Source organism: Macaca nemestrina, chromosome 4 (assembly GCF_043159975.1).
Source record: "Macaca nemestrina isolate mMacNem1 chromosome 4, mMacNem.hap1, whole genome shotgun sequence".
NCBI classification, from domain to species: domain Eukaryota; kingdom Metazoa; phylum Chordata; class Mammalia; order Primates; family Cercopithecidae; genus Macaca; species Macaca nemestrina.
The window spans coordinates 86,381,140-86,393,497 of record NC_092128.1 but is presented as its reverse complement, the minus strand read 5'-3'; the positions used below and the strand labels follow the sequence as shown (position 1 = coordinate 86,393,497).

At 33.7% G+C, this 12,358-nt stretch overlaps 1 protein-coding gene across 1 annotated transcript in view; it reads left to right on the top strand.

The window, feature by feature from the left end:
• LOC105475616 (mesenchyme homeobox 2) overlaps positions 1 to 11,004 on the top strand; it is a 72,447-nt gene extending 61,443 nt beyond the window's left edge. Inside the window, exon 3 of the mRNA XM_011731041.3 lies at positions 9,606 to 11,004. Coding sequence (XP_011729343.1) covers positions 9,606 to 9,830 — 225 coding nt within the window. The 3' untranslated portion in view covers positions 9,831 to 11,004. The remainder of the gene's footprint in view (positions 1 to 9,605) is intronic.
• Positions 11,005 to 12,358: the final 1,354 nt, after the last annotated feature.

Below are 12,358 nucleotides of genomic sequence, written 5' to 3'. Positions count from 1 at the left end.
TTTAAAATTTTGTGTTAGCTACCCTTTGCCGTGTAACAAACAACTCCAAATCTTAGTGGCTTCAAATAATAACTAAAGTTTTATTTGCTTTAGATTTTGTAAGTTAGAGATTTTGACTGGGCTTAGTTGGACAGTAATACTGCTGGCCCTACATGGAATCCTCATGGAGCTCCAGTCAGCTGGTGGGTTGACTAAGAAAGAGATGGTTGGGCCTCAGCTGGGACAGCTAGTCTCTGTTGCTTGTGGCTTCATCTTCTTATAGGCTAGCTTGGGATCCTTCCAATGGTGATAGAAGCATTCCCAGGAGCACTGAGGGGGAAAACTCTAGTAAGCAAGGGCTTTTCAGGCTTCTTACGTCATATTTTCTAATGTCCCGATGTCCAAAGCAAGCCACATGACCAAACTCAGTGTCAGTATAGGACAGAACACTTCATTGGAAGTCATTCCTGAAATAATCTAACCACAGCATCACGAGGGGAAAATAACAAAGAATATGAGAGATAATTCGGTTTTCACTGAATTGAAAATTTGTTACTGTGCACAATATATTTTTATTTAATAAATCTCTATGTATAGTTTTGCAAGTTAATGTGAAAAGATGTATGCATGCAGAATTTAAATTCCTAATCAACACTAAGTCTTTAGAAGGCCACATGGGTTAGTCAAAAAGAGTGTAATTGTTTTGAAAAAAGTCTGAATAAAAATCCAAGGTTTGCCGATTAGAATTGTGTGTTCTTAAGTAAGTAACAATCTCCCCAAGGCACAAAATGGAAATTAAAACTACCTGCTCTTTCTTCTATGTAGATTTATATATCATAATGGATATGAAATAATTTTTAGCATAAACTATAAAACAGAATTATCACCCAGGTGGGAAAAACCTTTGCTATGCAAAGTATGTTGAATTAATCCTTTTGTAACACAAATATTTGTTGAGCTAAGTGCTGGAAATAAAATCTTCTTAAAATAAGCTAAAGAAATACCTGTTAGAATTCACAGAAGAGGTAAAAGTCGAACAAGTATTTACAATTGTTATGAATGTAGAATGTCACAGGAGAGGGATGATGTAATTGTGTTGGATAATGTTTCTGGTTGCACCATTTCATTCCAACATTTCTATGCACACATATTATCTTAAGTTTCTTAAATTGAGAATCTGTGCACAAAATATCTTAAATTAACAATCAAGCTGGGAGTGGTGGCTCACGCCTGTACTTGTCCCAGCCCTTTGGGAAGACAAGGCAGGCCGGTCACTGGAGGTCAGGAGTTCAAGGCCAGCCTGACCAACATGGTAAAACCCGTCTCTACTAAAAATACAAAAATGAGCCAGGCATGGTGGCAGGCACCTATAATCCTAGGTACACGGGAGGCTGAGGCAGGAGAAAAACTTGGACCCAGGAGGCAGAAGTTGCAGTGAGTCGAGATTGCACCACTGCACTCCTGCCTGGGCAACAGAGTGAGACTCCTTATCAAAAAAAAAAATCGCATATTTTAATTATCTTTCTACCTTAAGTTATATTTGTATTTTCCGGGCTAAATTTTAGTATGCTGAATTTATCAGAAAAAATATAGTATGATGTCAGTCATCAACTTTGCTATTTTTGAAGGTCAGATGGCATCTTCTTTCAAAATGCCAGTGCTCTCATCCCAGTGAAATATTTTCAGTTTATTTTCTGGAGGTTGGGCTTTTAAAGTTATTGACAGAATTACAATCAGAACACTTTCAAATCCATCTTCTGTAATTTGCAATGCAGCTTGTAGTCTATTGGGGCCGCTGTGACAAAATGCCATAGACTGGGTGGCTTATAAACAACACACATTTATTTCTCACAGTTCTGGAGGATGGGAAGTCCAAGATCAAGGCATCAGCAGATTCGGTGTCTGGTGAGCACACACTTCTTCATAGACTTCCATCTTTCCACTCTACCTTGATATGGCTGAAGAGGCTAGGTAGCTCTCTGGAACCTCTTTAATAAGGGCACTAATCTGAGTAATGCTAGATCTGTTCTTATGACCTAATCTCCTTCCAAGGGCCCCACTTCCTAATGCCATCACCTTGAGGGTTAGGATCTTAACATAAGAATTTGGGGTAGAGAGGCCGGGTGCGGTGGCTCACGCGTGTAATCCCAGCACTTTGGGAGTCTGAGGTGGGCCGATCACTAGGTCAGGAGATCCAGACCATCCTGGATAACACAGTGAAACCCCATCTCTACAAAAAAATTAGCCAGGCATGGTGGCGGGTGCCTGTAGTTCCAGCTACTTGAGAGTCTGAGGCAGGAGAATGGCATGAATCTGGGAGGTGGAGCTTGCAGTGAGCTGAGATCGCAGCACTGCACTCCAGCCTGGGTGACAGAGCAAGACTCCATCTCAAAAAAAAAAAAAAAAAAAAAAAAAAAAAAAAAGAATTTGGGGGAGACATAAATATTTAGACCACAGGACAGCTATTCCATTATTTTGATTTTATATTAATCTCATAAATGCTATGTTTAGCTATGTAGTCTATATCTTGACCCTATATAATCTTAAATAACCTCTTTCCCTAGGATTTCCATGTGTAAAATATCTAACTATAGATATGTTGTCTTTTCATATTCATTCTTTAAGACTTTTTTTTTTCATATGTTGAAATAACCCGAGATTCAGTAAAATAAACATATACACCAAGGAATATTACATCTAACCTCATATTGTTCGATATTTTCCTTAGCTTTAATAGAATTATCTGAATATAAAATAGTTTCTTTAACATTGTCAAGGTCTTTTGAGAGTCAAATGCAGAGACAGGACTTATAGGCTCATTTTATGTGGCTGAGTGTAAATATATACATATGCAAACACATACACATATACACAGATATATATGTGTGTGTGTGTACATATAGATATATACACATCTCCATACCTCTAACTATACATATATCTATCTATCTACATCAAAAGAAGGATATCATGCAAACAGGGAAAAACAAATATTAAATTATATAACAAAATTTTTTTTTTTTTTTTTTTTTTTTTGAGATGGAGTCTCACTCTGTCACCAAGGCTGGAGTGCAGGGATGCAATCTCAGCTCACTGAAAGCTCTGCCTCTTGGATTCAAGCCATTCTCTTCCTCAGCCTCACTGGTAGCTGGGATTACAGGCACCTGCTACCATCCCCCGCTAATTTTTTGTATTTTTAGTAAGGACAGGGTTTCACCGTCTTGGCCAGGCTGGTCTTGAACTCCTGACCTCATGATCCACCAGCCTCACCCTCCCAAAGTGCTGAGATTTACAGGCTTGAGCCACGGCACCTGACCGGTAACAGAATTGTTTTTGAGAAATAATTTTCTCCTACGTGAAAACTTACTTTATAATCAGAACTAGTCTTTAGACATATTGTCATGTGGAAATTGTACATGATTGCATATAAAATATGCATGTTATATTCGATGTTATATGTGGCTACCCCTACCTTACTTATATCACCGATCAGTATATCTAACTCAAATTTTATGATGAATCATATATTTGTCATGAAGATTTGCAATAATAATTAGGTTTCCTTTTAGAAAACATAAGGTATGTTAAATCCTTAAATATCACTCAGGACTTGAATTTCCAAATTTCATTCTGAAGAATAGTCATGGAATCACACAAAGATGTCACACTCTTATATTTGCATCTTCCATAATGCAGTGTCAGGGTAGTCTGTAATTCTCTTTGAACTTAATCCAGCTAAAGAAGAAAAAAATAAAAAAACCGGCTCATTCTGCAAAGTAATTCCATGTTAGCATACAAGTGTTAAAGAAAATTATATTATGTTAAATAAAAATGCAGAACCTAGAATGAAGCTGAGCTTCAAATATTTTAATTATATAGTGTTATTTGTCAAACAGTTACAGATCACTCCAGTAAATCTTCCAGCTTCTAACTTACAGCTTCTAGTTTACAATATATTCTCATATACCCTTCAAGATCAACAGCTAATAATCTTCAATTGTCAGTCACCCTGAATGATTTGCAGAGAACTCAGTATAAAGGCTCTCCAGTTTCAAGGTATTTTTAAGTTGGACAAGCTTATTCTGGTGTTTTTTCTCCATCCAGATAAACTTGGAGGAAACTCCCACCAGATTTTTAATATCTCACAGTGGGAAGACGAGAGAAAGCAGCTGCAGGAGCATATAAAAGAAGTGGTAAAATGGACATTTTTATAGAGTTAAGGCTGCCAAAATGTAGAAAGAATGGGAGATCTTTTCCCTTCAAAACATCCTTTTCACAGAGCTAATAAAGGTGCAATGTTGCAGACTTGTAAACTAGTTAAGATTACTGGAATAAACAGACTAAATTAATGATACTTCTGCCAAGATAAATGGAAAATCCCACCTAACTAGATCACACTCCATTGGTGGAAATGAGAGGGATTATGTTTTGTTTTTTACTCATAAATCATCAAATGGCCCAATGCCAAGTATTTTCAAAATAGCTATCATTTTTTTGATGACTACTAAGGAGAAAATGATTCCCAATGTGCTAAATCAGTGGGTAAAGGTGAGAGGCAGTCCTGTAAACAGGACTTCAGCCTTTAGCTACGAAGTGTATCCTAACCCTCCACAGCCTCCCCAGCACACATAAACACCCTTTAATTGTGTAGAATCAATTCGTGACTCCAATAAGCTTTTGGAAATAGCTGAAGAATTCCTTCTCTTAATCAGATATAAATCTATCTATTCAGGAAGGGTAAAAAAAAAAAGCTTTCTCTTCCCCATTTTTCACCTTTACTTTTAAGCATTCTTGCTTCTAATTCTAATACTGCTAAATCAGTAGTTCAGCTACTTTGTTACTGAATTACTTGGGTGAGTTTTTGAATTTACTAGATACACTGCCATGATCACATGTAATCACTAGGGATGTGATTAAATCTGAAAATTTTATTTGTACAATTATCCTTTGCATGTTTTCATATCTCAAAGATATAAATAAATATTTATTAGACAATGTCTACAATATTCCAGGTGCCCAGATAAAAATGGAAACAGTTGGAATGTTGAATCTACAAATCCCAGATGTTTAGAGGCATCTGGGTATGTCACTGAAATATTTAGTTTTCATCCAGATGTTTGGTGTTATGGTTGTTTCTTCAAAACACAGACATTTATGTTATTACATAAATATGAGTTATGGCATTACATGGATTCAACTTTCTATCAACCTATTTGCCTCTGGACACCTTAGGAAATTGTGTAACAACACAGATTCATAAGTCACTTATTTTGTCTGGTAATATATTGTGAAACCTAAAAGGACAGGTATTGTGAACTTACAAGATAAAGGGTGTAAGGTGATGTCCAAATAAGTTACATTTACATTTCCTTCATTTTCTTGACTGTGAATACCTTAAGGGCGGGGACTATGTTTTATTTGTGCTTCAATACCTCCCATCTATGATCTAACACAGTACAGGTTACTGGACATTTGGTAATATTTTTAAATGTATGAATGAATGAATAGAGATCCGAAGTCACCAAAGAGATTTGAGAATTCTTGCACTCGATGTAGTTTATAAATTAATCTTATTATATAAAATATGCTTATAAATTTTAATAAAAATAATTCAAACACTTATTTTTTAGTAAATAAAATTTTAGGCATTTGGATGATTATAATTTAGCTGTCTTAAAAAGAAAAACTAAAAGAAAAAGTTTTTTTTCATTACAGTCAATAAAGCTGGGTTAATAAAATGATACTAAATTATACTATGAAGTCTTTTTATTTATAAATTGACTACTGTCCTACATTAATGACAATATTGACTTATAATCTGGAATTAAATTTGTAGATTTTGTTGGGGGGGTTGCTAATACTGTAATGCTAATAGAAAAATGTGTGTTTTTCCAAAAATCCTTCTCCACTTATTTTAATTCACCCCAATACTTTATAGTATATTTGAAAATAAATCTGAACATGCTGACTTTTAGAGTTCTATGTTCTTCCTTCTCTTTTCTATAAGATATGCCCATTATATATTTGTTGCTATTTTTTGTTTCCTTGCCCATATTATGGAATTTCAGTGTCAAATATATAATCTAGTTTTTAAATGAAATAGTATATAAGGTATTAGAGTTACTCTATATAATCAAATGCATGTTCTTATATGTATATATCTATTCATATGTATATACATGTAGCTACTATTGGCAATTATTCAGTCTTTTTTCAGTCTATTTTAAAAAATGAAATGGTAAAATTTCACATGATAGACATAGAAAACAACACACAAAATAGGCTCTAATATATCTAAAATCAATACCATATTCTTACATTTAGAATTTTCTTATTTAGAATTGCCCATAACAGTTTTTATACTGATATTACATAATTACTATACCCCTTCTTCTAGAAAAGGAAATATATGTAGATCTTAAAAAGTATATTTCTCCTCTTTTTCTGCCAGGATTATTTAGACTGAATGTTTCAGCTCTTGGGCACAATGATGATGATCATGGCATATGTATTTCTTCCATCTGGAGTTGTCCATGAGAAAATATCCCTATAGGAAGTCTTGAAAGGCTTATGATTCCAATATTAGAAATATGAAAATTGAGGTAGAGAGAAGTAAAATTTTCTCAAATTCACACAAAATGAACAAGTAAAGCCAAGAGTGGAACCCAACTCATGTACAATAGATCTAATGCAAAATGCAATGTCAAGCTTGCAAAGGTAATTGAACTCAGTAGTATAATTACCTAAATTATGGTACAGAAAAATTGTGTCATATTTACAAACCTAATTATATCAAGTGGGAGAATTACCTGAATGATAGTAATCATATGAATGGCGTTCACATACTCTATATGCTTTATTTTTTATTACAAATGCTTTAAAAATAGGAGATTGAAATATAATAGGAAACAAAAAACAACAAACAAACAAACAAACAAAACAGAATCTGGAATCAAACAAACCCCAGCCCTCAAGTTTAAATCCTGGCACCACGGTTTTCTTTCTGTGTAATCTTAGGTAAGTCACTTAACCTTTACCTCAACTTTCTCAGCTATAATATAAGAATAATGGTAATAATATTTGGAAAACTGTATGAGAATACTGTCTATCCCTAAGTAGGTCTATAATAAAAGGCAATTACTGATTCTTTTGTTTAGTAAGTAATAATAATATGTGAACACCCATCAGCTACTTTTTAGTGAATAGTCTTTGTACTATTTTTTCTTAATTTTTATTGTCAAATTGATTACTATATGTTGGGGTAATAGATGATACACGAATTTAACCATGGCTCAAAGTGAGACCAAGAAAAATCCAGAATAGAGAAATATCTCAGTTTAAATATTTCACTGTGAAAGCATGCTGATAAAGCATCGTGATTTGAAGATCACTGATATAATAATGCCTTTGGAAATTTAATATATTTTTCCTCACTTTCTCTATAGCACTATTTACAGAAATTGAGGTTATTTCTAAAATGAAAATAGAGAATATTCAAAATATTCCTAATATAGAAGAATGAAACAGAATTATCCCTAGCAGATACAGAGGTTTATTATAAAATTATAATTAATAAGATAATGTGGTTTTGTCACAACTATAGAAAAAATAATATAGGAACAGAACAGAATATAGCAATAAAGCTATGCATATATGGAAGCTTGATTTATGAACACAGATGAAACAGTGATCACTGGAAAAAAGCTGAGTTATTTAATAAATGGACCTGAGGCAATGTGTTATCCATTTAAAATAAAGTAAATTTAAGCCTATTCCTCAGACTATATACTAAAATCAGTACTTCATTGATTAACTACTTCAATTTGAAAGGAAAACATTTTTTTTTTCTTTTTGAGACAGGATCTTGCTCTGTTGCCCAGGCTGGAGTGCAGTGGTACAACCACCACTCACTGCAACCTCAACTTCTTGGGCTCAAGCGATCCTCCCACCTTAGCCTCCTGAGAAGCTGGGACTACAGGCACTGTGCCATCCCATTCCGCTAATTTTATTTTATTATATTTTATTTTATTTGTAGAGACAGGGTCCCATTGTGTTGGACAAGGCAACCTTTAAAACTCTTAGAAGAAGACACAATAGAATATCTTAGTGGCCTCAGAAAATAGATTTTTTTTTAAAAAAGAAAACACAAAAACACTAGTCATAAAAGAAATAGTAGATAAATTTAAACATATTAATATTAAGAGTTTCTAATCATCAAAAGATACTCTAAGAAAAGGAAAAAGAAACAGCATACATTGAGAGAAGATAGATAGTAGCAGCCATATAACTGTGTTCTCCAGGCAAGTTCCCATGATATGCTTATCAGAACACAAATGCAAGAATATCTGTAGCAGCTTACATATAGAAAAAAAAGAATTCAAATATATCCATGGACTTTTCGAAAATCCATGGACTTTTCCATGGAATGGAAAAATAGTGCTATACTGGCAGAATTTAGAATGCTGTACAATGATAAAAAATGAATAAATACAGTCTCTTGAATCAACATAGATATAGCAAAAAGCCTGCACTTAAGAACATTCCATTGATAAACCTAACAAACAAATAAAATTAAAGAGTATATTTTTAATGTTACGTGTTATGAAAAAAATTTGTTTTCTTTTTTAAGAAAGACTTGCAGATGATACATACAATTCAGGCCTGTGGCATTTTAGGTGGGGTAGACAGAGAAATACAATGTAAAAAGAACACTTAGCTTACTAGAAGCTATAATTATGAGAAATGCAATGTGAAAGAAACAGATTTCCTCCTAAACAAGATGCAATAATGCCAATAATATTCTAGTTCTGATAATGGATAGACCTTTAACGTCTGTTTGCTGTTTTTTTGTTTTGTTTTGTTTTTAACACATATGTTTTATATATATATATATATTTAAATGTATTAGGCAACTTCAATGAAGCTTTTAAAAGGAAAATATCTGTACAAAGTTGATGTGAATGATGTAGTATATAATCTTGGTGAGTTAACAAATGTTGAGATTTTTTTATTGTGACCATATTTTAAACAAATCACTAGATCAAATATTTGCTAAGTAAAATAAATGAATTAAGGTAGAAAATAAGAAGAATAGTTCTAAAGGAGATAGGCTCAGTGAGAGGTGGAATGGTCAAATAAAGATTTGTGAAAGCAGCAGTGGTTTCTAATGGCAGAGAATGGCCTTTCAGATGCCACTTAATCAGTAGCTCCCAGAACATGTTTTAAATTGGTTCAGGAAATGACAGCTAGATATCAAATCCAAGAAGAACTTAGGAGTGAGGGGGCTTTGACCAACACAATATTATGTTAGCTCCAATTCACAGAAACTCTTTATAGACACAAGTACTTTGAGTAAATGACAAAGTTTTTGTCTAGTTCCATATTTTACACTGTGTGCTGTAAAATACAAATACAGTACTTTGTATGCACCTTTTGAAAGTTTAAAAATTATCATGAACGTACAACCTGATTAAATTCAGTGTGGATTTATTTTTCTTTTCACTCCTTCAAGGTGTCTTTGTACAAGCCTTTGAGGAGCTACTTTTCATTGATGACACTAAGGAGAAGAAAATATCATTTTAATCATCTTTTTTCTTCTGTTTGTTTGTTCCCTTTCGTGGTTGAAGGTGAAAGTCTGGTTCCAAAACAGGCGGATGAAGTGGAAGAGGGTAAAGGGCGGACAGCAAGGAGCTGCGGCTCGGGAAAAGGAACTGGTGAATGTGAAAAAGGGAACACTTCTCCCATCAGAGCTATCGGGAATTGGTGCAGCCACCCTCCAGCAAACAGGGGACTCTCTAGCAAATGAAGACAGTCACGATAGTGACCACAGCTCGGAGCATGCGCACTTATGATATACACAGAGGACTAGCTCCATTCTCAGGAAAGAAATGTTGTGATGGCAAGCCTTACCCAAACATCGTTTACACAGAGAGATGACTATGGCAGTGATGTTTAATATTATTAAATCCAGGCATCTCGAATCTGTTTTTCATGATTTATAGAGGGTTTACACAAAGTGCCACTTATTAAAGAGCTTCACAGTGAAGATGGAGAAGGTGAACTTGCTTTGAATATTCCAGATGTGTTTGGTCCTGTGTATGGCAGTGAGCAGGTATGTATTTGCTTTTGCTTGCACTGAAAATTAAATTGCTATCGAGAGCAAACTATGAAACGTTTTTATTCAAGATGCCTCCAAAGTGAAGATGCCGAGGATGAACTTGCATTGAACATTCCAGATGTGTGAGGTCATGTGTATTACAGTGGGCAGGTATTTGCTTTTGCTTGCACTGAAAATTAAATTGCTATCAAGAATAAACCATGAAACATTTTATCCTGAACAGCCACAGTGCCTGAAATCACTCAAGTGGATAAAAAGTGTATTTTAACTCTGTATATATTACCCTTAAGTCATTTTCCTGTCTTCACTAATTGAGCAATGCATTCATATTAGCTGATGAAAATAGGCACTCACAATGACAACCAGAGCCAGCTTCTTGTCTTTTTTATACATTTTGTCATCCCAGAGACAATCAGTATGTGCTTACCTGTGTTCAAGTAGAGAAAAATACAGTAGAGTCTGATAGGACATATTCTTGTACCACAGACAAAACAAATCTTATGTTGCATTTACTATCAACTGCTGCTAATACATTATTATAAAACTTACCTAGCTCCTGAATTCTTCCTATCTTATAGCTTAAAAAAAATAGGATCATAGGCAAATCAGTTACCTTGCAGAAAGAGCTTTGTATGACAGACATTGTCTTATTTTATATCTGTAAAATATTAGCTGTATGAATATGATTTAATTAACAAGGAAACATTTCTTCCTGATTGACAACAGTGTTAGACAAGGTGCAAAGCAAAACTGATTGCTCAAGTTGATAGAAAACAAAATTCTGAATATCTTCAAATTAAATTCGGTAAAAACACATTATTTTTTTCATATGTGATGTATTCATGCAGAACAACAATCTTTGTATTTTGTTTTTAAAATGTGTTTAATAAATGATCCTTTGTAAATAACTTTGGTCTCCCTACTATAATTTCCTTAATTTTTATAGATTTCAATATCAATAATTAACAAAGTCTCAAATCTATCTCACTTGTGCAAATCCAGATGATTATAATTAGTGAATTATTTATGTATTTTCATTTCTGATTTTTTTATTATGGCAGGAAAAAAAATCAATCCTTGTGTAATCAAAGGGTGCCTAAGAATGGAGATATATTAAGCTATTTCCCTAATTTGAAGAATACAGTGAATGGATTTTTGGTGTGTGTTTTATGAAGCCACAGATAAAAGTAGGAAAAAAGTATTAAATAATATTATTCAACACAGTGAGGACAATAAAATAGTCATACATTTTTAAAGTTATGTCTGATATATGTAAGTTAATCCAACAGTGGTTTTATAGTCTGAATATGCAGAGTCTCTGATGTGAAATATAAGCTAAACAAGCTAATCAGAGTCCTGAGTCCTAATGGGACTAATGTAAGAAGTAAAGGATACTATTAATCTAATGTATTTTGCATCATGCCTGATTGTACACGCATAGGGTGCCTGAGTCCTACTTATAACTTTACCACACTGTTTTTCATTTGTTTCATATTCTAAGCGGAAATGCTTGGAAACATTGCCAGCCTTCCTTCCCTGCCACAATCAGAAACAAATACAGAAAAACGATCAGTAAAAATTTCCAAAAACTCATCAGTTAATTGATTTCACTTGCTTTAGAATGATTAGACTGGCAAAAATTAGATTCCATATATTTTAACTTAATCTAGCATGATATGTAGAGAGTATTCCAGAAATAAAGTAAATTTTTTTTTGTATCACATTTTCCTTTTGTTGTAATACATTTTATCTCAGTAGTTGACAGTATTTTAAAAGTTGACAGTATTTTAAAATAGACCATTCAAATTGAAGTCTCCCAGACATGAAACAGACACTTTTCTATTAGTCATCTGAATTAATACAAAGTCTGTTTGTGCTGATGACATCTACTTGGGTGGACTGATTTTCTTATTGTAGAATAGGATTTAAATTCAAAACATCTCGACAAATTGGTGAAGTGGGAAGATGTAAATCAAATTGAGTTCAATAGGGACAAAGTGGAGGATAATTCATTTGGGCAGGAAAATAATTTCCAGAAATAAGAGAAAAGGACCCCTTAGAAGTAGCTAAAAGGTTGTAGCCAAATAGATGTAAGAATTCCAATTTAGTATGAAAATGAGATAGGAAAAAGGGATTCCAAATAGATATAACATTCAGGAAATAGGAGGCTTTTGTATCATGGCCGTATCTTTATTAGAGAATTGTAAGCAATCCTAAAATGAAATTTGATCCAGAGAGCACAAAGTGGTAGGAAAGGCCACA